This window comes from Temnothorax americanus, unplaced genomic scaffold, assembly GCF_048541705.1.
Source record: "Temnothorax americanus isolate GAGA-0224 unplaced genomic scaffold, ASM4854170v1 Scaffold24, whole genome shotgun sequence".
In the NCBI taxonomy this organism is placed as follows: domain Eukaryota; kingdom Metazoa; phylum Arthropoda; class Insecta; order Hymenoptera; family Formicidae; genus Temnothorax; species Temnothorax americanus.
In genome coordinates this window covers 1,104,615-1,130,547 of record NW_027509381.1, presented here as the reverse complement: position 1 = coordinate 1,130,547, position 25,933 = coordinate 1,104,615, and the positions used below count along the sequence as shown (strand labels likewise).

The following is a 25,933-nucleotide window of genomic DNA, read 5'->3' as shown; positions in this document are numbered from 1 at the left end:
GATATAAGGCATTAAGAGACATTAAGATAAAGTGCATATAATATTTTTATACATAATTTTGTCAATAATAATATTGAAAATAGAACAAATAAGAATAAGTCAAAATAAAATCTAAATTAAATTGATATTCTTTTGCAATTAAAAGTTTTTAAATTAATTATTAATCCGGGAATATGTACTATTGTAATACCATATAATAAATATTCATATTGTACTACTCTAACAATGCAAAAAATTATCATTAGAGGATGTGAGTAATAAGTGGCTCGGCCTTGAGAGATTTCTTTAAGAAATCTCTATAATGAGTCAGAATTATTACGTACCTTCGTGGCGGAAAGACAAAATCCAGAAGTCAAAGTCGGATATTCCTTTCTAAAACAGCACAGAAGGCAAATTCCGAAGCTCCCGGACATCAAGAGCTAGAGATACCGAGATAAAAGATATTAAATGATTAAACACCAAGAAAATATTGTGAAAACGAAATGTTAATATGCATGCCATACTTACGCGTTAAAAATTATATAATTTTATTTCTTATACAAATTACATATACAAATTATGTAAATATAAAATAAAAAAGTATTGTTAGCAAAATGATCTTATTGTTAAGAAGATAAAACATTACTTTTATTGCATACTTACCTTTGGTTAGTTAAGACTTAAGCTTTCAAATAATGTTAACTTATATATAAAAAACCCATAAAAGTGTCAAAAACCATTAAAACCGTTAAAACTGATGCAGTTGCCAATAAATAACCATCAGCCCCATGCAATAAGTATAATCACTTTAAAACTCAAACTATCACATGCGACTAGAGTATATCAAAAGTGATAATACCCATATCCCTATTGTTTAACAATTAGCATGATTATGTCATTTTATAATACATATGTAAGCCTAATTGCGGTCATACATTAGTACATCCATTCTAGCAGACTCAGTTTGTTAGATAAGCGAGGATTGTCATTCTGTATTATTCTTGCATCGTCACGGTAAAAAATGCAAATCTAATCGCCGATATGAAATTATTGCACTTACGGGCATGCCACTCCAATACGGATTGTCCATGACTGGCAGGTGCGGTGTCCAAAGCAGCAACCATAACGACAAGGAAATCACCGCGACGCCGAGGATAGTCTGAAATGCCGCCAGGCAACGGGCTAATCGCCGATGGTAGATCAAAGGAGGTAAAAACTTCTCTGGGCCTAAAAATATAAACCTACTTTTTAACTCTCGTACTACCATATCGCTTTCGTAATACCGCGTGTACGATTAGTACATAATTATCGCTGACAATTTATTACAAATTTACTCAGAATTCGTGGCTGTGTCGATGATTTACATTCTAAATAATTTTCGCAATAATACTCAACATACTTTACGCTCTGCATAAATTTATTTATTCTAAAAGTATGAAATAATATCACGCCACGGACAAAATAGAAGAGTTATAGTCACTTTTAAAAGTAAAAATTAGATAAATTCGAAGACAAAGAAAATAAACCCTCATATTGTCGTTTTTATCTTCTACCGCGATTCACATCCTTTCTTAGTCATCACTGTGGGATTATTCCCCGGAGCAAAAGTCGATAATTTCGCAATGCAATTCGCTACATTGCATCCGTTACGGACAATTTGCTGACGCAAATCTCTTAAGCTAGAGAGTCGAGACATGGTTGGTTGCTTATTAGGTAATTAGGTAATTCGACGTTGCGAAGACAGGCACGCGCCATATTCATCCTTTGCTGCGACACACATTTCCCCATAGTGTAAACGGCCGATATCCCGCGGTATCGAGATACTTAAGTCTGCGAAAGAAAGGAGAGTTCCCGTACATCAGGGTGGCCTCGCCGCCGTCCCACCTTACAAGGCATCCTAACCGGTTAATGAATGATTGAACGCAGCGTCCTTGCCATATCGAATCGCCAGGAAACTCGCCTACTATCGTCGTTTACGCAAGATCCGTGAGTGTTTCTCACCGGGATATCGGACAAAAACACGAGCAATCATTGACCATCACAGTATTTCACAATATGATATGCAAATAACGGTCTCATGCTGAGTTTAGGTAAACATATATAAATATTTTAAATTAGTCTCTATTATTTATGACTATGCAAACTAAAGACTATGCAATTATCATACTATTATAAAATATGATACTACTAAATAACATTCTACACCAATTTGTCTGTATCCTTCGATTGGTCAATAACTTTTATTGACACCCTACACATCACTAAAATTAAAAATTTTAATTATTAAGAGAAGAATTTTATATATGCGTATATATTCTTTTCATTTCATTAGACATATCGAATTGATTTAAAAGCTCATTCCATATATATATATATATATATATATATATATAATTTATATATAATTTAAATAAATTATAATTATAAAATGAGTAACATTTTTTCAAAATATTTTGCGCTTAAGACGCTTAAAATACCTAATAATAATAAAACTGTTAGTAGTTATCTTATATATTGTACTAATTAACTATTAGATAAGACGTATCGAGTCTAATGTTCAATTTCTTCATCACCACATAACTCAAATAAAATTACTCGGGACATTCTTTCTTATCAAATCATAGAGTACGTAATATAGAAAAAATCTAGAATCAGCTAATTCAAAATTAGGACCGACGTCAAAGAAATTATAAATGAGTTTAATTAAACACTATAAATTTTTTATCGTAATAAAAGCGGATTTTCGTGAATAATGAATCAGTATTTACAGATTAAGCAAGAGAAACACTTTAAACTGTACGATTAGCGCAGTATAGTGACACCAACGTAGAACATACTGTCAAACGACGGTATGAGGAAGAAGCGAGTATTATGACCGCTATTGAAAAACCGCAAGAGTGAAGGGACGAATGCATCATGTTTGCTGAATACGCTGCGCTGAATACTCGGCTGAAGAAGTCTAGTACGTAAACTTATACCTCGGTCAAACATAATCCGATTAATATCCTGGTCGAGGCGAAGCAGCGGTAATTAGGCAAAAATGAGAAAGAAAGAGAAGAAAAGAAGAGAGTTCTCAATAAATTGACTCAACTATGTCGATGATTTCTAAAAAATTACATGATTAACTCTGTTCTACTCGCGTGATTTTTCTTATTTATTGTTGTTATTCTCTTTAATAGTTTATAATTGAATAAGAATAGATATAACAGAATAGAGAATATAAATATCTAATATTATCCAAATTTCTTTGTGAAACTCTATTGTCGCGTGTTTAAGCGCACATACATACTTGAGACAATCACTCTCTATGAGACCAAGTCAGTATTTTTCAACTGTTTTGGTGTCGCGACATACTTTGAAGCGAAGAAGGTGATGGCAAAGAGGACTAACGACGATGTGTAATAGATATAAAAATTTTATTTTTCTGCATTTAAGAAAGTAAATTTCAAGATAAGGATTCATAGGAGATAAAAATTGCTGGTATTGAGTATTTCTAGCAATATTGTGTGATTAACTGCCATGTTAATTGATTTATACTAACGTTCATTATTGTTAAGTTAAAATACAATTTTTGTTGTAGCTCAAAATTCCCTAACTTTTCGTCTTCGTACTGTATATTGACCTATCCCAATGTCCACAGATACTGGTCGCGGATGCATTTTTATTATGTCACGCGCGTGTAAAAGAGAAATTCCTTTGCAGCACCCACACAGAATTTCAATCTCGCACGATCGTCGCTGGTTGCCAATCCGTGGAGGATACGATACGTGCTTTCTATATCGGAAGTGAAAAACAATTTTCACTCGCGGAAATGCAATGCGCGCACCTGCCACGTGAGGATTACGTCTCTAACTGTACTGCAGGATACGCGCTGTAACTGGCGAACGAGGCAAGCTGCAACTGCGGAATGTAAATGTCCGCACACTATAAAAAAACGGTCGTAATTCGATAAAAATAAAAGCCGTACGTAATCGCAGTTTTCGCGCATAACGTAAAAATTTCAGACTTTCCTCCCGTAAAAAAAAAACCGCATAATCGGACCGTTTTCGACGTAACGGGCGACCATACCGCAGAGCCGTTAAGTAGCGGATATTGCTGCTCCTTTGAGAAGCGCGATTCGCACGAGTGCGGGAATGCAGAACATGAATACGTGTTGTTTCGCATTGTGTATTGCCTCGCCATATGTACGCCGTATTTGTTGCACAATGCGAGGATATACCGGGCCGTACCACCGAGATAAAACGGCGACAACGACCGACGAGATGAATCGTGCACGCACTTATTACCGTTAATTCAACATCAATTCGTCGCCGATACATCGCCAATGTGAAAATGTTCAGTAGCTCAGATGAGATTCGTAATGCTTGGTGTATGTAATTCACCGATTACAGTAGACAAAAGGTGAAAATATAATCGCTGAATTTTTTTAAGTTAAAAGCATGGAACTTTTGTTATTAAAATTGTGAAAGAGTCGAGAAACAGCTAGAATTTGTACAATCGACTCACATATATATATACTACTGCAATGCATTCACCGCGTAAATTCCCAACTACCGGTAATTTGTCTGCGTTCGCATCGGGTATCGGACACGTCGACTACGTAAATAGGCCGGTTTATGTGAATGTGAACGTAAACGCATACCTTATATACACGAGATAACAATGAGAGTTGGTCCTCGTTTATACGTCGCGCCGTCACGGCCGGCAAATTCGCCGTAAAATGTGCGGCCCACGTACACGCATATAACATACGCGTACTGGGTGGTACGTTTTCATCATCCGTTGTCCCCGATGCATGGATAATGCTAACGATGTAACTTGCGTAAAAAGGTACGACCGCAGGTTAATTGAGTAATTGTACTATAATTTTAATAACTGCGACGGCTGCTCGTAAGACGTATAATTCCAAAAGTCAACGTATTTGGCAACTGTTTCCAATTTCTGTCACGTCACAGGCGAGAAATTTATTAATATAAGAATTATATATATATCATATATATAATTTTTACATCATATTTTAATTGATTAATATATACGTTTAAGCGTTGCATTGTCCGCTGGAATTATCGTAAGCTGTGTTACTTGAAATTTAATTTATTTTTAGAATAACAAGGAAAATAGCATGATCGTTCGACTACTCGGCGTCACGAATCTAGACGAAAACCAAATGCGGATTATGTGTGTAAGGGCGAAATTGGGCGTAAGAATAGCGGGTCGGGTTTGTAAGTCTGCCCGCCGGTCTCGAAATAGAATTAGGGCGACGTATATGCCAAGCATACGAGCCCTTGAATATAGAGCAGAACGGAATCACGGTACGTACGCACTTCATCAATTTAGACCCTTCGTCGTTCGCACGTGTCGCTTGTATATCCTTACAAAGGTAACGGAAACGATGTTTATTGTTCACGTAGCGCGCCATTTCTTTGCTTTAATTAGTATTTGAATATTATCGGTATATATGAGTTTGAACATTATTATAGAATATTATTGTAGAGAAATTGTAAGTTTATATCCACTTAAGATTTTGAGATATAACAAAGGTTTATAATTTTATATCCAATACGTTTTACGATAAGAAAGTTTAGCTTCTTATGATTCGCAGGAATAATTTTTATCCGTTAAAATAAAGAAGTTTTAAAATGTTACGATTTTGCAAGTATAATGGAATTACGGTACGGTAATTAATTTGCGGTGTGTACAAAGCGAGACGGTTAAAAAGTACAATGAATTCTTTACATTTGCGTGCCGAGATGAGACCGCCGCGTATTTCGAACGCGAACCAAAAAGATCACGCAATATATTTCCGGCTCGGTACTTCCGCTATCTCTGCGGAGAACCATGTGCATTCACTTTAAAGTATGTTCTGTGGCCAGCGGAGCAAGAAACGTTTAAAACTCAGTGAAATATATACGCTAGGGTAACTGAAGAAAAAAAAGAGTGAATCCTCTTTCTAAAGGAATGAGACGATATACGAGTAGTTTTAGCAGAATATGCAATAAAATCCAATATTTCGTGTTTCTTCAACCGTGTCGTTTCAAAAGCATTCTCTTTCTCTTTTTATTTTTTTCAAACAAAAAAATTGTATAATGTGCTACAATAATTTCCATAAAATAATTCTACACACATATGTACATATATATATCGCGCGAGACACTGCCTTGTATTTTTTTATTTTGGTGTGTTAAGCCTTTAAATAAAATGATAAGTTTTTATGTATAATATATTTTAATAGAAAATATCTAATAAATTATAATATTATTAATATGACACAGTTGAATACAGTAATCGAAAACAGTAAACCGATATTGATAAAAATAGAATTTTAAGTAATTTTTAAATGTTTAAATTTTTAATTTTATAATGTTTTTAATGGAATATAATATTTTACACCTTTGTCATCTTTAAATATTCTTTATACATATTCCTTCAGTTACAGGTATAAGTGTTGTCTCAACTTCTGTATTCCTCCCCTTTAAAAGCTTCCATCCTTCCGCGCCTTACAATTTCATCACCTCTAACTCTTTCCATTAACTAAGTACCATTTGCTCCGTGCATTTTACTCTATCTAATTATCGCGGTGATAAAAAGCCGCTGCACTTTCCTGCAGTCCGCGGCGGCGCTAATCATAATCTTCCTGTCTGCCTTGGCGCGCATCAACCTCAATCCTGCCGGCCGACCTGCGGCGATGGGTTTAGAGTGACAGTCGCGGCGTTCGTTAGCGCAGAATTATACATATATAGCAGTGCTATAATGTGTCGCGCGGAGCAACGAGACGGTTATTGAAAGAAATCGAGAAAATCGAGTGAGATAACCGGGCTGGTCGCATTCCGCGGCCGAGAAGCGATTCGCGGCCTTGCAATTCGCGGCCGCGCGATCTCGCCCTCCGGAGAAATCGATCGCATCGCCGCCGATCGCAAAAAGCTGATAACCATATAATACACGCATGATTTTATCGGACCGATCGAGAAGAGCGCAGAGATTGCCACTCTCCTCCGCTTTGCGGTACTTCGATCGCGCGTGCTCTTGGGTACAGACATTTCGAAACGCTCGCCTAGATTCTTAAATTCTTGTAACTTTTTCGCTATGGTAATATTCGCATATTCGTGATATATAATAACGAGCGGACAAATTATTGCGTTCTACTAATTAAAAGCCGGAAAATCGCTTGGCTAGGTGCGTGACGTATAAATTACTCATAACTCGTAATACTTTTTAAATAAGATGTTTGAAGAAATTGACTATGTTTAAATGTAGACGAGATAAGAAGTAAAAATATGCAGAGTTTGAAAAATTAAAGGTATATTAATTTTTGTCGTATATTGCGTTCCAATTGCGCATGCCACGATTAGAAAAATACGAAAGGAAGCTTATACAGAGTAAGAAGTTATTGTGTACTCACGATGGCCGGTCCGATTCATCACTATCATCCTGCTGTGCCTTAAAGAGTTTCTCGTGGGCGTATGTCGGCCGGCTATTTGAGAAGCTGCCAGATTGACAGGAACCGTGGTTGATAGACAGTTGGCCATTGATGGTGCTCGACCGAGTTCCTTCTCTTTGTCGCCGCGGCTAATACGCCCGATGTTGCCGGTCGACACTGCACCTGTCGACAGTGAAACATTCAGCAAAAAGGTGCCCAGGTGCAAAGTATCTTTGTTGCACCGTTCTCTATCTTGTCCCGACGTTCAATATTTCAGAGAAATATATCTCAATATATGTAGATATTTTGCAAGCGAATGAATCAGTTCTTACACATGGCAATTATGTATATGATGTCATAAAAAACTCGATTTCGCTTTCACATTTCAAATCCGCAATGACTTAATTATTATTTACGCGTGCGTATACTACGTTTACGTTTATTTTATTCTTTATGAAACTATACAAGATTACGGTAAAAAGTTCAGAAAAAATACAGTGCCCGTCGATGACACTTACAAAATCTTTGTACATGGTTTTTATTTTTTATAAAAATTATTATATATGATATTATACTGTGTTATGCAAAAGATATATTTTTTAAATTCTTTTCATTGTTAAAGGAACATGTGTAAAAGTTAATCTAATTATTGCATATTCACAGTCCGCGCCAAAATACGCAACTTTCTTAGTACGCACAATCTTGGCACGCACGAACATAGCTGTCGCGAAAAACAAGTATCATGGCACACACGAGAATTCAGGACGATAAGGTTTCGCGCACTGGTAACATCTGAAGTAGAACAAACGGGTCAAGCTAGCACGAGAATTAGCACACGGTATAGGCAAATAATGCAGATAATTTAATCCCAGTTATTCATTACTGATTTCTATTTTGTAATTTCGTTAACTTTATTACTACGAGATTAATTGAGTTTATAATTATCATCTAAGAGCAATTCAGAACTAATTTATATTATTATTCCTATTGTTTTAAGTATGTTGATTAATAAATGTAAAATGTAAGCGGAAAGCGCTCAAAACGAGTCAACTTGACGAATGTAGAAACGACATATCGATCATCGCACTCTCACACGTGTACGTACGCACGCACGCAGGAAGCGCATCGTAAAAAGTGCATTCAACTTACTCGTGACTTTGGCAGGGTGAATCTTCGATACGTTGCCCACGCTAACGGCGTTACTGACTCTGTTGTTGTTGTTATTATTGCTACTATTAATGCTATTATTATTGTTGTTGCTCTGAGATACGACGGACGTGTCATTGCCATCACGAACCTGGTTCAAATTGCCCACACTCATGGTGGAAGTGACGCAAGGCGGCATCACCGGCACGTCCTGCGGAATCGAAAAAACGATCGTGTTAATTTTTGACAAATAATTCCCTGCCACTCGAAGAAAAAGCCAAGTTGTGTGTTTTAAAAAGTCGAGAAAATACAGTCGAGAAGAACAGTAATGAAACGCGATAGTCAATATTAAAATTACTATGAGTGTGAGACAATTAGAGCGGGTTTGTACAATTCTCTTCTTTTCATCAGTGTTTATATAGAATTTAGAATTAGAACTATTATTCCAAATGTAAATGTTTAAGTATATAGTTGGCTACAAATAGTTACAGGGATACCGTTCATTTCGGATTTGCGCGCGTCACAGTTAAATATTAAATATGGAAAAAATAAATTAAAAACTTTCATATTAAAAATTCTGGCTTTTAGATACAGGAGAGAAGAGTTATTTTTTCCTTCTGACGGTGTGAAGTACATTGTACGGAACAAATATCTATCATCGATGTTAGAATGTAAATTTATGATGATTTGTGCACGGCGAGTATATCTAGATAATAAATATTGATTAAAACCAAGAATCTATTTACATACTAGTATTTACGGTTATGCAGCTCCGGTATTTTTAATTTTTTTTTGTTAGATGTCTTTACGTTTTTCTTAGATGCTCTAGCAGAATATTTGTAGTGATATAAGGTGCACAGTGTAGACATTTGTCAGCTAATCTTCCTTAAATTCAAGTAATTAACGGTAAATACAACGGTTGTAAACTATAATCTTTCGTGTAACTTTGTTTCGATATGTGATGCTACCGATAGTATTGCACAGAGGCTATTTTAAATTATTTATATTTTATGCTATACACATAGAATGTCTAATAGAAAAACTGCAATTCTTTTGAGTTACAGATACTGCATTTTAGATTCGATCCTTTCAATTTAGAATTACCTACACTTCTCTTACTGTCTTTGCATTTCTATAGTATTTAACCCCCGGACACTTTAACGAAGGAAACTTTAAATTAACACTTTGTTAAAACAAAATCTATTACATATTTTTACACGCATTTATTATTGTAGAACCTGTTGACGCACCAAAATTTTTGTAATTCTCATTTCCTGATGTTTACGCAATGACGCTAGGGTATAATTTCCGCTACTCCGAAAGATACATAATTGAATCGATGATTAATGCTGGTCACGTTACACTGGCGCACGCAAAACTTCTCACAATGACACACGTGAAACAGAAACACGTGAGTGAGGGACTCACCTTGTAATTGTCGTAAAAGCTCACCGGCCGGCTCCTCGGCGCGTACTGAATCTCTTCGTCGGTCTGCATCGTGTTCCGTGTGACAATATTCCTAAGGGATGCGCGCGCAACTTGTAGGACGTCCTCCGTAGGTCACTCTCCCTTCTTCCTCCACTTCCGGCGGATCTGCTAAGGTGAGCATGGACGGCATAACGACACGTAACGAGACCGCGGTAAAAAATAGCAAATTAGCGCCGTAATACGTAGTTACGTGGTAATCTCAAGTGCGCAAAAAAAATTATGTAAATAAAAATTGTTTTGCACTGCCTCAGTGGAATGATTTGCTAACCGCACTATGTGAAAATGTTGTGTTACTTCGGCCTTCGGCTATATTTCTGTTATTAATCTATTTATACAGGGTGCCCGACAAATCACTGACCAACCGAAAACCGAAAAATGAAGATAGATTGGGCCAAACTGAAAAAAAGTCATGCGCTTATTTGCTCAGACGTTTTAATTAATTACTCAATGACTATTGCAAATTTTGCAAAATAATGCATAATTTTTTTTTTTCAATTTGATTCTATTTTCACCTTTCGATTGATGACTTGTCGGACATTCTGTATAATTAATGAATATAAAATTCCTAACAATATTTTAATAATTTTTTATACGATTTTATCGTATAATTCTTGTTTGACATTTAGCACTAACATTTATTTCGTGATTCAAACGACCAGAATAGCTTTCGAAATTATAAATGTTTATCTGTTTATACTCGAATGTTTTTGTCAGCCTAAAGAATGGTTCGTGCGACAAATGTCATTTCCATATTGCGCAGAAATTTTTTGCTCTTCCGCATATCTGAGTTTAGTCCTTCACATCAAATGTGGTTGATGACTCATAGATTGCCAATTGCAAGCAATTTCGGAAGGTTCCTTCTAATCCGGCCCGACACGTCGTAAGTCACGCTCCGGCTTCTCGAGGGATGTGCTTGTGCATAAAACAGGGATGATCCGGCATCTCTGAGACGAAATAGAGGGTCTATGATTTTCTTGACGCCCGTGGTCCACGTGCTCGATCACGTGCGTGGCGCATCCGTCACTCCATAAATGTCCAGAAAATTGGGAAAGATTGATGCATGCTCGCGCGAGAGTAGCTTTGAACGGCATCGTTTGTTTGAACAGATCGTTTATCTGACGAATGACTAAACTCTACCCTGAAAATATCCGATTACTCTCATACGTATCTAAATAAATCATTTTAGATAGGTACATTAGATAGGTGTACATAAATGTGTAATTTTCTTTGAAGATAACCAAGTTAAATAATGCGTCACAAGTAAATTTCAATATTAATTTAAAAAAATATATATATTATATAATCGTATTATTTAATTCGTAAGAATTCGTTATCGTTTAGCGATAAATACAACAAATAAAATGTCCCACATTTTCTATTCAATTCTATTCCTCGTGAATGAGAAAACATGATATTCATATATAGGTATTACTTTTTCCTATTCAATTATCAGTACAATTACTGTGTTACAATGATATAAAAACAGACTTTGCCATAACAAGTATGACAATAATAAAATAAAAAGAAATCCACAAGAGACTTTGAGCATCATTTTGTAAACAATTCTCCGAAGTATTATACTAGATAGCGTAGAGGCTTTCGATCTTACGAGATCGCTTTATCTTCTCGAGCTACCTCTCTCAAGCCATGTCACTATTTACTAAAAAAAAGACGATATTTCTTTTGGGATCTCCGACGCAAATTATGTTAAGACGGTCTCGGCGTTATGGCTTCCTCGGTTTCACGAGACTTTTAAGTGCTGATGAAACTTTGATTCCGGCTTAGTCGCATGATTTCCCAAGCCATTAACGCGAGTGATACTTCACGTCCGGTTAATGCATTTCTGGGTACCGCTTGAATCTATACCTTTCAGAAAAGTATGTAGAAGTGTGTCTTTAAATTTTTACTGTTTCGACAAGTAAAAAATGACGATTGAACAAGAATTATTTTAGAAATTGCTTAATGCTTATTTCTTGCAATGTTAAAAATTTTAAACATTATTTAATATTTTTGATTTATCTATATAAGTATCAGCGAGCAAAATAATTTTATTTATGAATTATATGGATAAACTGAATGCTTTTGTTTTTACCTACAAAGAAGAACATTTTAAAAAGTAAATATATAAAAATGAACATGCTAATACAATCAGCAACAAAAACAATCTTCTTTTCTTGAAAATATTAGATGTGAGAATTTGACACACGTCATTTTAATGTTCATAATTATTTTATTCCAGCATATAAAATCTTACGTTCAACTTAAAATCTTTTATTTGATTCCTTATAGATTCCTTATAGAATTATGAAAGAACAAATACAATGAAACAATTACTAATATTAAACTTTCACAGATCTTACATGTTTCTATAGATCACAGGAAACTTCTAACATTTTCCATGCACACGTCGAAGATATGGTGCACTCAAACCTCCTATAAAAAAACCCTCTGCATTATGGTGCGGCGCATTGGAATGCAGCAGCTCGTCGACACTCGATTTTGTTCGCAGCTATATGTCTGTTCTGAGCTCACGCGGCACGTTTTCTTATTATATGCAAAGCATAGCCTTCGAGAGAGCAGCAAAGGTGACGCTCAACGAAAGTACCTATTCAAGATTTTGCTTCCGCGAGAAGAAAATTGAATGTAAAAAGAATCCGTGATCACACACACACACACACACACACACACACACACACACACACACACACACACACACACACACACACACACACACACACACACACACACACACACACACACACACACACACACACACATCGAAAGCCTAGTAGAAGACTAAAGAAAAAAGGGTTAATTATTTCCCGTACAAAGTCTTTACCGTTGCTGACCTACGAGAATGTATAGATATAAATAGGTAAGCAAATAATGCGACGGATTTTTGACTTGTCGAGTCAGCCAAAACTTGCAAAAATAATTTACATTCTATATATACCTACGTCTGTTCAGTTGGTATTATTTTATGCATACAGTCAGGGCAAAATCATATAAAAGAGATACAATTCAAGATTATAGATCTTAAGAAATATGTATATATAGAAATATACGTGTAAGGAATCTTTATCAACATTTCTTTATTTATCAAAAACTCAAAAACGTAATTAATTATTATTTATTTATTATTTGTCATTTCTGTGTAGAAAATCGCTGATGTCTTTTGATCCTATTGTGAATTGTAAAATATGACAAAGATTATCAACATTTTTTCATGAGAAAGAGCTTGCAAAGCATACTTAACATGAAGAAATAGAAGGGAAGCAACTAGACTGAAGGACAAATGGCTAATGTGAATCGCCTAAGAGGGCTTAATGGAGAAATAACTTATTTTTTTTTCCAGCCGTATAATCCGAACACACACACGAGTCTGTCGTAGATAGGTCACACTATTGCGCAGGGACTTAAACAGTTTGCTACTAGGTAGTGATTATCGCTGGCATTTCCATATTATTGATCTATTGCCGTTGTGAGGATTCTATTGACAATACGAAAAATTGACGCTGATAATGACAATATTTGCACGGTTATTAATAGCAATCATGCGAGAGCTCAGTAACCTCCGCGGCTTTATTGCCTTACGTATATTGCGCAATGGCGCATTAACTTGAGATCTTACGCTGTGAAAGTAAAACCCCGTGCTCGCAGAGCTTCGACAAGTATGACCACGACGTCGCGCACCGATGATCAGATAGGAAAAAAGGGAAGAAAAAATCTTGATCACGTAATCACCAGTTGTCGCGTATTGAGTGTCACTTGTCTATTGTCTGCTACGTGTGCAAAGGTGTGATACAAAAGTACATCTATTATAATAGCATATAAAAGATATAGTATTAAAACAATTTAAATAATAGGTAATTATAATTAAATAATAATATAAATCGATCTGTACAAGAGACAACTTGAAATTAAAATCAAGTTCTACTCAAAAAGAATAAAAGGTGACTCTCCCTTTGATGCAAATTTAATTTTTTAACTTTTATATAAAGAGAACAAATCGCGATAACGTACATTTTGTGACAAAAAAATCATGGTTTTAAATTTATTTTTTAAGTAAATACATTTGCGTATGTAAGGATTTATTTACTGATGATTGTTTATTTACATACGTCGTCTTCGAATCTTCGTATCTTAAGATTCTATTTTCGTAATACCTGCTCGGTGCCATAAATCTGATTGTGAGTGCCAAAATACAAAATATATCATTATTATTATCAGAAGAATATCGAGCAAGAGCGAGTTTAGTTAAATTATATAGCACGATTGCGTTTATTACTTTGAAATTAGATAAAATGCAAAATATATAGTAAAAAGACAAAACAAGATATAAAAACATATAATTTGCAAAATTTACAAATATATAAAAATTTCTAAATGTAATGCATATTAAAAGTTTACAACAAGTATCTAGTTTGGAATTTAATAATTTGTAAATATCTACGTTTATCTGTAATTTTATTGTACTAGTTATAAAATATTCTTTTATCACTTTATGAAATCATCTTCCATTATTTCCTTACGGCGCGCGGCGTGATGTAAAGTGAAGTCATAATTAAATTAATCACTTTTCGGCGCTCCAGGCCAAAAGTATTCAGTCTCATGATCCCTATGTAAAGTAGGTATATAGGCTACTGACGTAATAGGAGCGCGCGATAGCATGCGATTGCTACAAATGCAACAGCTTCCCATGAGAACGGGAGAAAAACGATTATGCAAGAAACGATCAGACTGAACGATCTAGCAAAAAGGGCTTCTTCACATGCGCGACAGTAATAATCAATAATTGTCGCGAAAACGACAGTCATCAAAGTGATAAAATATCATGTTACTTTTTCATTCTAAAGAACATGAGTATTCTTCGTATATATGTATAAGTATTCTAAAATGTATGTATAATGGGACTATTATATTTCTAACGTCATTGTTACGTGATATAACAGTCGCGTAAGATCTCGACTTTGCTCATCATTAATTTTGTTTCTGAAAACAAAAGACCAAAAATGTAATTGGCATTTTCATCGGTAGAAATTGATGATCACATGCAAATTACAATACGTATACAATTTATTTGATGGAATAAAATGTATTTCTCTCATTTTTGAGAAATGAGAAAGCCCAAGTAAATATTTATAACGTAAATTTTAGTTGTTTATATAATTTACATTTTTATAGTTCTATAAAAAAAAAAATCTTTACAATTTTTATGCTAAGATAAAAATTCAATTAATATTTAATTTAAACTTATTTAAATATATTTTTATTGACTTATATACTCTTCTGTTTCTTTTTATTGCTCCATCTGATAAGTGGCTTATTTTTATTATCTTTTTTATAATTGGATGACACGTGCGTCAATAAATTGTGAGAAGTATGTGGCCCTGAAATCATCCGCCTCAAGTGTTACCTATAACTTACATTTATATGCGAATATTCATAATTTATAAAATCAAAAAATTGTAAGGGACTCCCCAAGATTTGAATAGAAAGGGAAAAAAAAGGGAAAAAAACGGCTATGGGAGTCAGACGCGGTTATCCGTGCGTAAGGAATAATCAACAGTGATTCTAGTAAACATTATATTTAATAAAGCTCATACGTTTCGGCTCGGGATTGAGCCATCTTCAGTGAAGTACAAAAAACCATTTACTCTTATTCACCAAGGCCGGTACAGCGAGTCTCAGAATTTACAGATCCGATACTTTGGCAAACGAATGAGCTTTATTAAATATAATGTTTACTAGAATCACTGTTGATTCCTTACGCACGGATAACCGCGTCTGACTCCCATAGCCGTTTTTTCCCTTTCTATTCATAATTTATAATTTATATTATATAATTTATATTTATATATTAATTATTATATACGGTGCCCGGAAGCGCGTATTCTATTGCGATAAAGTTGATTGAAAGTCATTTGAAATATTGATTTTATTGTATCAAATAGAATTAAATCAGAGCAAGAGCGAGAGAGAGAGAGAGAGAAAGAGGGGGGGGGCGAAATCAAGGTAATGTGATCAAATTGATCTATAATATATTTTTTTGTTTTTATTGATTTTTTTGACAAAAATTAAATAGCTATACATATAAATACATATTCATGATCAAAAAATTAAATTAAGACATATATATATGTATCCTTCCTCTTTCTCTCTCTCTCTCTTTCTCTCTCTCTCTTTCTCTCTCTCTCTCTCGCTCGCTTGCTCTTTCTGTTTCTTTGCAACTTTTAAAAGAATAATTATTATATATTGAATATTTAACAAAATATATATAAATATAAATGTTTTTATTTAAAATTTATTTAAATTTTCTTTTTATTTTTAAAATATTATGTGTAATAAATTTATTAGAACAATTAACAAATCCTGTTAGCAATATTTACAAATGGAAGAGAATTACGCCCGTTGTATATGCATTCGCGTTAATACGCATAAAATGGTTAACAATTCTAACTGTAATTAACAGACGGGATAAAGTAGCAGTTACATTTTATCACGCTCGATTTTCATTCATTTCATTCAAGTAATCATACGTCTCGAGACCATTTTAATCATTCGTGTAATTAACGTGTGAAACAAGCCGGTCAATATTTTATAATTCAAATGTAGAACGTCTGTGTGTCTACTAACCCAAATAGCACATGGCTTTTCTATTCCCGCGCGAAACGCGCAAATCTAGATCAAATATTCCTTGAGGCGCATTTTTCTACGTATGATGCACATATTGCATGTACTGGAATCATATATGTACGTACATATACATATGATTTATAAATAATGTATTTTATACGTGTATAGATATGTAACTTTCTTTCTTTATACAGCGCTAATCCCAAAGACAGATCAAATTCTTAACATTAAACAATTGCCATTTGTAAATGTACTTATAATTTATTTAAGAAAATAAATATATGTTATTAGAAAAAAGAATGAGTCGTTAAAATAAAAATGAAATTTTTGCATAAAAATGGGATTATCAATTTTCATTATTTGATATTGAAACAAAAGTATTGCCTATGGTTATCTAATATCTAATGATAGTCTAATAAATAAAAATGCTAAATTATTTGAACATGTGTTCACAACGTGTTTTCAGTGCTATGATGTCATTATATATTATATATCAACAGTAATTAAATTTTAAATAAACAATATTTGATAATTGTACGTTAAAAGATTGTATAATTATTTAATATAAATATCATTAATAAAATCAATATCAAAGTTCAACAAATTCTAAATACATCAACACTAATTATACATATACATTATATGTATATGAGTGCATATCTTGGCAAATTAGCTGTATAAAAAATTAATATTGCAAAGAAACAAAGAAATAAATTTACTTTTCTTATATTCTAGTCTAAAAGTAGACTAGATATAAAAGATGTAGTATTTACGTATTAAACATTTTTTGAATGTAGAAAACATTATTAAAACATGATAATAATATTATTTTACTGCAAATCTATTATAAATATACATTTGCAATAAAGTAGTGTCATTATTATTATTGATCTAATGATATGCTCTTCAGTAATATAATAATTGAGATAAATACATTATGTTTTCTCTATGTCAATAATAAAAATATTAAACCGTTATTATCTAAAATAATACATTTTATTTAAAAATGCGAGCTATTGTAACACGTTGCAAATAATTAAGAAACATTCTTCTTTTAGTCAGTTCTATATAAATATATCTTTTGCTAATCGTTCATTAGCATGTGCTAAAACTCTGGTATTTGAAAACAGATGTTTCAAGAGAAAAAATATTACCAAACCAATAAAACTTTAAATGTCTCATCTCTGAACATGTTAACGTCTCATCTCTGAACATATTAACATATTAATGATAAAATGCCTCGTAACTCGAGTTAACCGTGTAGATATAATTATGTAATAATTGAAAAATATTATATTGCATAACACTTTTTTCGTTGAAAATAAACGGATAGTTACATGTGAATCCCACGGCTACACTTTTCAGTCTCATAAGCGATTTATTTGGCTGTCACATTCATTTGGCTATCACATTGTGAATACATAATTATCTGTTTTACATCGTCATTTTACATTATCTGTTTGTACTTCGTCAAGCTTCACTAATTTATTTACCGTTGAAGAAAAACTTGAGAAACTTGGTAAGAGAGAGGTCGAATAAACTCAATTTTTATGAAATTTCATATACGTTTATATTATAAGACTGTTTTCAGACAGATGCAATCCGCTAATAACGACGATTGATATGTCGTAATCGCATTTTTTATATAGCACGTAATCGTGTTTACGAATAAAAGTGTCACATATGTAATACATTAATCATTAAAGACAAAAATAAATATATCAAAAAGTTCGAACTCGATTCAGAGCTAATAAAAATAAAATAAAATATTTTAAATAATTGCGTTCTCTTAATGTTTAAATTAAAAATATACAGTAATTGTCATAATGTAATTTTTGTATGTAAGTATATGTATCTATGTTTTAGCTTGTTTTATTTTGCAATTTATTATAAATATGTATTGCTTTAAGTATATATAAATGTTACAGTTAAATCCACGTATTTTTAATACAGTATATAATTTGTTTGTTATCATAAATAACAATGAAACAATTAGAAAATAAAGCATCATAATATTATAATCGTTATAACATATGAAGCATTTTGTGCAGCGACCAGCGTAATAACACTTGTTTCCGTTGTGTTATCACTGTTTTCGAGATTCTGTCATATTCCGCCCAAAAGTGTTTGGTTCCAAGATATAAAACGAAAGAGCAAAATAATACTTACAACAGCATTTTAATAATATACCCAAAATAACTCGAGTAATAGTGCAACAAAGTAAGAATTTAAATTTATCAAATAAATACATTCATATCAAAATGATCGTATCAAGACGTGCTCTCACTTTCTTATTTTGTATATAGTCCGTAAATATTAACTCTTTCTAATATATAAAATATTTTTCAGTAAATCTGCATGAGATACGCTTATTTACTTTCTAAAAAAAACTTTTATATTTTAGAAATTCCAGGGGTAAGACCTTAAAAGAATTAGGAATTAAAAAATGTAATTCGCAAGTCGCAAGGTAAAAATGAAAAAAAAAACTGAATTTAAATTCTACATAATTTATCGCCGCGAGATAAATCAATTTATAATTAAATTGATCACCGACGTACATGTGCTCCCGAATCAAAGTGGTATACCACATGAGACCGAAATTAGATTTCAGGCAGGTTTCGGTCCCAAGACACGCTTCTTCACTATTTTCACACTGAGACACGTTTTGGCTGAACACGAATATTCTCGCGAATCGAATCCGGCGCACTACTACTAAAATAATAATCGGAGCGTTCTCCAAACGCAACCGACATAGAGCCGGCCGAACGGGAAGCGTATAACGCACAATGCGACTCCGCCGACGTCGCGGTGACAACTGAAGGTTCACGTACATAATGCACCGAGGCGAGGCTGAAGAGACCCCACCAGAGAATGTCCAAGTCGAAGTCGGGCACACCAGGTGTGTCAGAGCGCCTCAAACCGGGGGAATCCTACCGGCAGGTGAGAACGACCATCTGATCCCCGGTCAAGGATGATTATTCGACCAGCAAGGACAGTCGGCGTTTCGGATCCGTTTGCATTTCTCAGACAAACACTCGTTATAAAAACGAAAAAATAGGCAAAACAACTGACAATTGTTCGAATACATTTATCTGCAAGACTGTGAGTAAATAAAAAACAAAAATAAGAAAATCTACTGTTCTAAAACACGTATGTTCATTTTGGATAAATATAAACAATGCTTTTTATATTTAAAGTTATAAGTACTTTCCAAATTACACAAATAATATTTATAATTTTCTTAACATTTACGCCTTTTTTTAAATTAAGAGTTATTTTAAGTGTGTAACACATTTATAGTTTCTTTTTCTCATCAGATCTTCGAAAATACATATGTATAAATGGAATTAAGGCTATTTTTAAAAAGAAATTACGCGCGCGTAAAAATTCAGAGTTTTTAACCGGCTTTCAACATGTTCAAAAATAATATACATTTAAATGTCATATATATATTTATTATTTATTGGCCGAATATAGAGAACATCAATAAAAATTCTTTCTTAGAGCTGAGCACCTCTGTCGTTACTTTCACGTCACTGAACGATTCAAGTCTGATGAAAGAACTTATGGAAAATAATAAAAAGGTCAAGAAGAAGGAGATCTACCCACTGGTTCCTGTCTACCTTGAGCGGTGCATCGTCATTCTATCTTGTTCCTTTCCAAATATTTCTTGCTTTGCTGTTATTGTTCGATCTTTTATTTATGAGATTACCAATTTCTCTATGATAGTGACATCAACGATAATGTTAATTAATATATATACATCAAGATATACGTTTCCTTTCATCTATAACTTTTTGGATTTAGAGTCAACTTTTGATTTATGCTTGACGGGTCAAACAATATTTTATTTTTGGTAAACAATTTATATGCAAACAAATGTACAATATATTTTATTGTCTCTTTCGATTAAAACACACATTTGTCATAGCAGGATAGCAAAATTTTTCGTTTAATGTACATATTATGATTATTAGCTAATTATCTAGACAATTATATTTTTCTATTATTTTTTATTTATAATTGAAATTTAATGTTTGAAATGGGTAAAAGTGTTTGTGTCAAATACATAAATATTTCTTTATTCTTTAAAATTTGTCCAGCATTATACAACAAATCGACGTCTAATCGATTCTCTTTCACGAAATTGCTGTAAAATAATTTTTTCTCTTTTCTCTATTCGTTTCCTCATTGCGGCGAATGAATAATACGTGTCACAACGGGTTTCGTCGAAAAGTACATTGTGCGGTTTTCCCAACGTCGTGTTTCCCAATGAGAGGTCACCGACGCGAGCGAGAATTTTTCTCGCGCGACTCATTAGCGTAGTAAATTAGTGACTCCGGTTCAACGAGCCTTCTAGGACAGACAAGCCGAGAGACGGAACGACAAGAGTACGGCCGAAGGAGCAGCAGCACACGCGGGCACAGGCGGAATCCAGTTCTTTGTCCCATGTGCAGATGATCACTATTCGAGGGGTGAAGACTGGTCCATGGCTCATTCCAAACGGATCTGATTCGATAGGGGACTTCATAGCTGCTCGTTGAGTCAACAGGAAATCCGTGTTAAGCGAAAATTTTACAAGAGATTTTATAAGATGTTTTATAAGAGATTGACTTGTAACATTTGTCATAATTTCTAATGTTTGCGAGATATTAGAAGAAATTCAATGCATATGTGATTATTACATTTCTTTATTTATACCTATATATAAGCGCATGATAAAATTGAATATAGAAGTTTCTTATCATAATATAAATTAGCTTTTAAAACCATTAATAAAAAATTTAAGCTTTCTGAATTCAATTTTTGTGTTGTTGTTTCACAGCCATAAAATACAATCGATTTTTAAAATCAATAAAACTTCATAAAGCCTTCGTATCGGGGAAACAGTTTGAATTCTCAGAGAAAAACCCGCGGAAAACGTGTCCTTGGTGTGATTTATTCTCTTTCGATATCGGCGGCTCTTCGAGGGGAAAAAAACGAATGCAGCGTGAATACATGAGGACAAAACCAGTCCCTCGAAATCATCTAGGTGGTCATATAATACATATACAAATATATATGTATTATAAAGATCGCGGGGCCCGGCTGGTCGCAGTAAAATTACATTTCGATCAATGATTGCGCGCGCGGTCCATTTTTAACACTGACGCTGTTATAATGACGCCATTATGTACGAGACTTTGGATCACTTCATTTATACTTAATATCTTGGATATTAGGCCAAATTTAGCCATCTAATCGTAACGATAAATAACTCAGACAGCACAATGTCCAAAATCGGGACATATAATAAGACGTATTAAAAGACATCATATCATAAGATTTTAGACATTGTGCTGTCTGGGAAACATTCGGTAAAAGTGAAACAATATATGTCGAAAGATAAAACTTCTCAATCATCTTTCAAGCATAAAAAAAAAACACAATAATAAATACTCGATTAACGTGCCGTGCAAAGTTCTGCATGATCGATCAATTCGGTTGATTATACGCGGGATCGCGTAAATGCCGTAAATCATACACGTTCGAAAGGATATGAGAGAAGGAGAATATAACCATTGGGCATAAATCCTTTTTTTTATGTATAAACGCTATAAAAAATATATTATAAAAAATAAAAATAAAAATAAAAATAATTGTATAAAGTGCAAAACATTTTGAGATTGTAACAGCTCAAGTGTTTCATAATGAGCATTTGTTCCTTGAGTTTTTATTTTTTATAGGAAATTATTTCGGGGCGCTGAAACTGAACCGAAGACCGCGTGGATGTGTTATCCGTGGATGTGTTATGCGTTATTGGAAATATTCGTGGACATGGGTACGTAGTTCAATGTTTTGTGTACAAGAGGCGCTAGTGGGTTCCATCAGACTATCAGACTCATCAGACAGAACACAGAACTGCTTGATACAGCTGAGTACTGGGAGTTACTGGAGTCAGCTCTCTGATGGAGTACAAGTACATTATAAAACTATAAAACGATAAAACGATATCAAACAGAACGCTCTCAGGTTTTTCTCCGGTTCCATTCACTCTCTAACAAATAGTTGACAGCATCGTGGAACGCGAGAAAAGTTGATGTGAAAATGTGTGGTCGAATTTGTTGGTGAATAGTTCTATCATTATTTTCTCATTAATTACCTTAATTGCTGCGTGATATATCTAATCGATGAACAAATCAATATATATATTGTTGCATTTTTTATTAAATTTTTCTCTTTTTAATGCCTTTGTTAATTAATTAATTCGTTTAACATCGCATAACTTCAATTTATGTCGCAATATAAATTGGAGCTACACTTTAGTTATTGTAACAAATGCTGTGTGATATACTTTATTATTTTTCAATCGCTAATGAATAATATAATAATGAGAAAAACATTAAAACGTTTTTTGTCTGTTTTACTGAACTTCAGACATTCGTCAAGCATGCTTGTTGACGTTACTATATTGACTTGGGCACTGCGTGACTCTGTTTCAGAATCCGATGACTTTGTTTTTACAACAGCGAGAAAGAAAAAAAAGTCACGAAATGATAATTGTTCAAATCATTCATATTAGACCAGAGATAAAAAGACTATAGCAATTTTACATAATTTGTTTACGTTTAAGAATGTTTTGTATCTTGGATTATTTTAAGACTATACAGAATTATATATCTACACTAAGTTGTAGCATTTATGTAAAAAAGTACTTTATTTATATTTCCAGTTAAACACACACACACACAAAAAATTAAATTTTGAAATTCACTGCAGTTTACCCACTGATACCCATCTCGAAAGTTTATGATTTATGTAAATATCTTACAAAATATTTTGCAATTTGTAGTTCATTGGATGCAGACACCTTGTGTCGCGCGTGCGGATATAAGGATGCCAATGGTAAACAACGTAAATTGACATGGGCTAAAACTGAATTAAAATATGATCCGTCGTACAACATGTGCCCTCGGGACGTTTTGCCCTGCATAACGTCTGGTTCGCATTTCGAAGGAGAAAAGGAGGAGAGAGTTCTTTGCGCTATGACATGGGGAATGATTCCACCTTGGTATCAGGCAAGTTACAATATTAGGATTATAAATCAATAGATATATAGCGAAGACTTGCAAAGACGAATATATCTATTTCAATTTTAAGTGTTATTAAAATTAATTGTTTTAAAATATATCACACGAATGCTAAGATATTCAAAATTGTTTTTATAAATTACCTGATTAATTTTACAGGGAGATTACAAGAAACGTCCAAATAAGATATCCACTCACAACAGTCGTTTGGAAAGCATACAGACCTCGACGATATACTCTCCGTCGCTGCAAAAGCAACAAAGATGCATCGTGGTCTGTGAAGGCTTCTTCGAGTGGAAGCCCGGTACAAATAATAAAGTTCAAAAGCAACCGTACTACATATATGCGTATCAAGACAAAGATGTAAAAGCAGATGATCCTACCACGTGGGCTAATGAATTTTCCGAGATAGATGGATGGAAAGGTTTCAAAGTCTTGAAACTGGCTGGAATATTTGGAGTACATAAAACTGAGGAGGTAGATAAGTCTTATCCCTACGATTTTATCAGAAATATTTCAGATATTACTTATCGAGTATTATCTTATAGGGGAACGTCATACACAGCTGCACCATTATTACAAGAGAGAGTAATAAGGTATTGTCTTGGCTGCATCATCGCATGCCAGTGTGTCTAACCAGCGAGGAAGAATGTCAGGTAAATATCGATGTAACATCATTATATATAATTTGTAGAAAAATATAATTTAGTTATTAATGTTTCGTGTAATTTTCTTCTAGCTATGGTTAAGTAAAGATTTATCAACAGATGTGGCTGTTAAAACGTTAAATGACACGATATTACAAGAAACTGCTCTAAACTGGCATCCAGTATCTACGGTTGTCAATAATGGATTGAACAAAACTGTTGATTGTAGAAAAAAGATAAGACCAAAGTAAGTGGTAACTCCTAAAAGTAATAGTTTATTGCTTTGTCAAAACCGTATGCCATAAAATCTCATCTATTATATGACAGTAAAGTGAATTGATTTATTATTATATTATATAGGGAGATCGGTCAAGCATCTTTCATGACTTCTTGGCTACAAAAGGGATCAGCTGGTTCAAATAAAAGGAAAAGCATAGACGATAAAGATCCAAGCATCGAAGAAGACGAGAAAATACCTCAAAAATTCGGAGAGAAAATTAAAATTTGTGAGAAACCACCGATTAACTTATGAAGTTTGTACATAAAATTATATTTCAATGAAATTGATTTGATAATTAATAGAAACTCGGGAAACAACTACCTCTTCGAATTACATTTTTGTATCATATATTTATTTAACATGTATTTCAGAAAAAAATATCGTTCTTAATAAAATATTCCACATTTAAAACTACATTCACGTAATGTATTAACAAATTTGTTCTGCGTGTACCATATCATTTTACTTTCTTTTCTAAATTCTGGATTTTCAACCCTGAGAGTTGTAGTATTATGATTTTATGATTTATCTAGGATTTAATGGGATCAAGTACAAATTATAGTATTTTAAAAGTTCCTCTAGGTGTTTTTTACATTCCAATAAATATATGTAACAATACATTTTCATAAAGACTAATTAAGGGGCCAGTAAGCATGCTTTGTCTTCATATTAAGTAACTTTTGTTTTCTATTTTTGAAATTTACAATGTCCAACCCTTTGAAGCAATAACAATAGAATATTTTTCTATCCACAGATATGTAAGATTGTAGAATCAAGTCTAAGTTTCATTTACAAACAACCACTATCCAGAATCCTCGTACTATTACTTTATTCTAATTTTATTTATAGCATAAAACACATACCGTTTTTCACAAATATAAATCATAAATTTCTTGTTTTACGTTACATTAACTCAACTTTATAATTAGTCAATTCTACTTTTCTTGTTTTCAAAACTTTCGAGTTTCTTAATTAATATTTTATTTGAGTCATTATATTTCCTTATATTGCCTTATATATCCAAATATTAAACAAAACATTATTTTATCCATGTTAATAAAATAATACGGTATTATTTGAAAAATAAATTAATCGTCGATTAGCCGCACTCACCTTCAAAGTTAAGGCGATGCCGTGATGTGTAAGGAGAACAAAACGAATGATCGCGGCATCGAGGAGCAACATCGTCGTCCAATAGCGACCGTTTCCCGAGCTAGGGACCGACCCGGTTGGTAGAGCGACGAGAACGTTTTCACGCGCGCCACGCCGC

General features: G+C 33.5%; 2 protein-coding genes across 7 annotated transcripts in view; one reads left to right on the top strand and one right to left on the bottom strand.

The window, feature by feature from the left end:
• Window positions 1–25,911, bottom strand: part of LOC143898770 (uncharacterized) — a 28,253-nt gene extending 2,342 nt beyond the window's left edge. The window contains exons 1-6 of one of the 3 annotated variants that reach the window (XM_077408472.1): window positions 25,777–25,911; window positions 9,971–10,135; window positions 8,546–8,753; window positions 7,379–7,579; window positions 1,040–1,206; window positions 324–419 (exon numbers count right to left, since the gene is read on the bottom strand). In XM_077408472.1, coding sequence (XP_077264598.1) covers window positions 324–419; window positions 1,040–1,206; window positions 7,379–7,579; window positions 8,546–8,753; window positions 9,971–10,039 — 741 coding nt within the window. In that variant the 5' untranslated portion in view covers window positions 10,040–10,135; window positions 25,777–25,911. Of the gene's footprint in view, window positions 1–323; window positions 420–1,039; window positions 1,207–7,378; window positions 7,580–8,545; window positions 8,754–9,970; window positions 10,139–19,224; window positions 19,496–25,776 lie in introns of those variants that run through there. The other 2 variants (XM_077408471.1, XM_077408470.1) reach the window with 2 other exon arrangements.
• On the top strand, window positions 22,333–25,087 carry LOC143898782 (abasic site processing protein HMCES-like). Of its 4 annotated transcripts, none has more exons than XM_077408502.1 (6): window positions 22,333–22,487; window positions 23,499–23,724; window positions 23,896–24,213; window positions 24,285–24,392; window positions 24,476–24,630; window positions 24,744–25,086. In XM_077408502.1, the coding sequence occupies exons 2-6, from the start codon at window positions 23,611–23,613 to the stop codon at window positions 24,913–24,915; spliced, it is 867 nt and encodes a 288-aa protein (XP_077264628.1). In that variant the 5' UTR covers window positions 22,333–22,487; window positions 23,499–23,610; the 3' UTR covers window positions 24,916–25,086. The 4 variants fall into 4 exon arrangements, with proteins under 4 accessions (XP_077264628.1, XP_077264627.1, XP_077264626.1 ...); XM_077408501.1 differs by lacking the exon at window positions 22,333–22,487 and adding an exon at window positions 22,531–22,625 and having other exon boundaries at window positions 24,744–25,087; XM_077408500.1 differs by lacking the exon at window positions 22,333–22,487 and adding an exon at window positions 22,543–22,773 and having other exon boundaries at window positions 23,499–23,728; window positions 23,900–24,213; window positions 24,744–25,087.
• Window positions 25,912–25,933: the final 22 nt, after the last annotated feature.

Bases quoted from the DNA above. Each gene is read 5' to 3' on its own strand.
- LOC143898782 (XM_077408500.1), top strand. From the start codon at position 22,754: ATGTGTGGTCGAATTTGTTG. The intron at 22,774-23,498 runs GTGAATAGTTCT...TGCAATTTGTAG, and splicing joins ATGTGTGGTCGAATTTGTTG to TTCATTGGATGCAGACACCT. The intron at 24,631-24,743 runs GTAAGTGGTAAC...TATATTATATAG, and splicing joins AGAAAAAAGATAAGACCAAA to GGAGATCGGTCAAGCATCTT.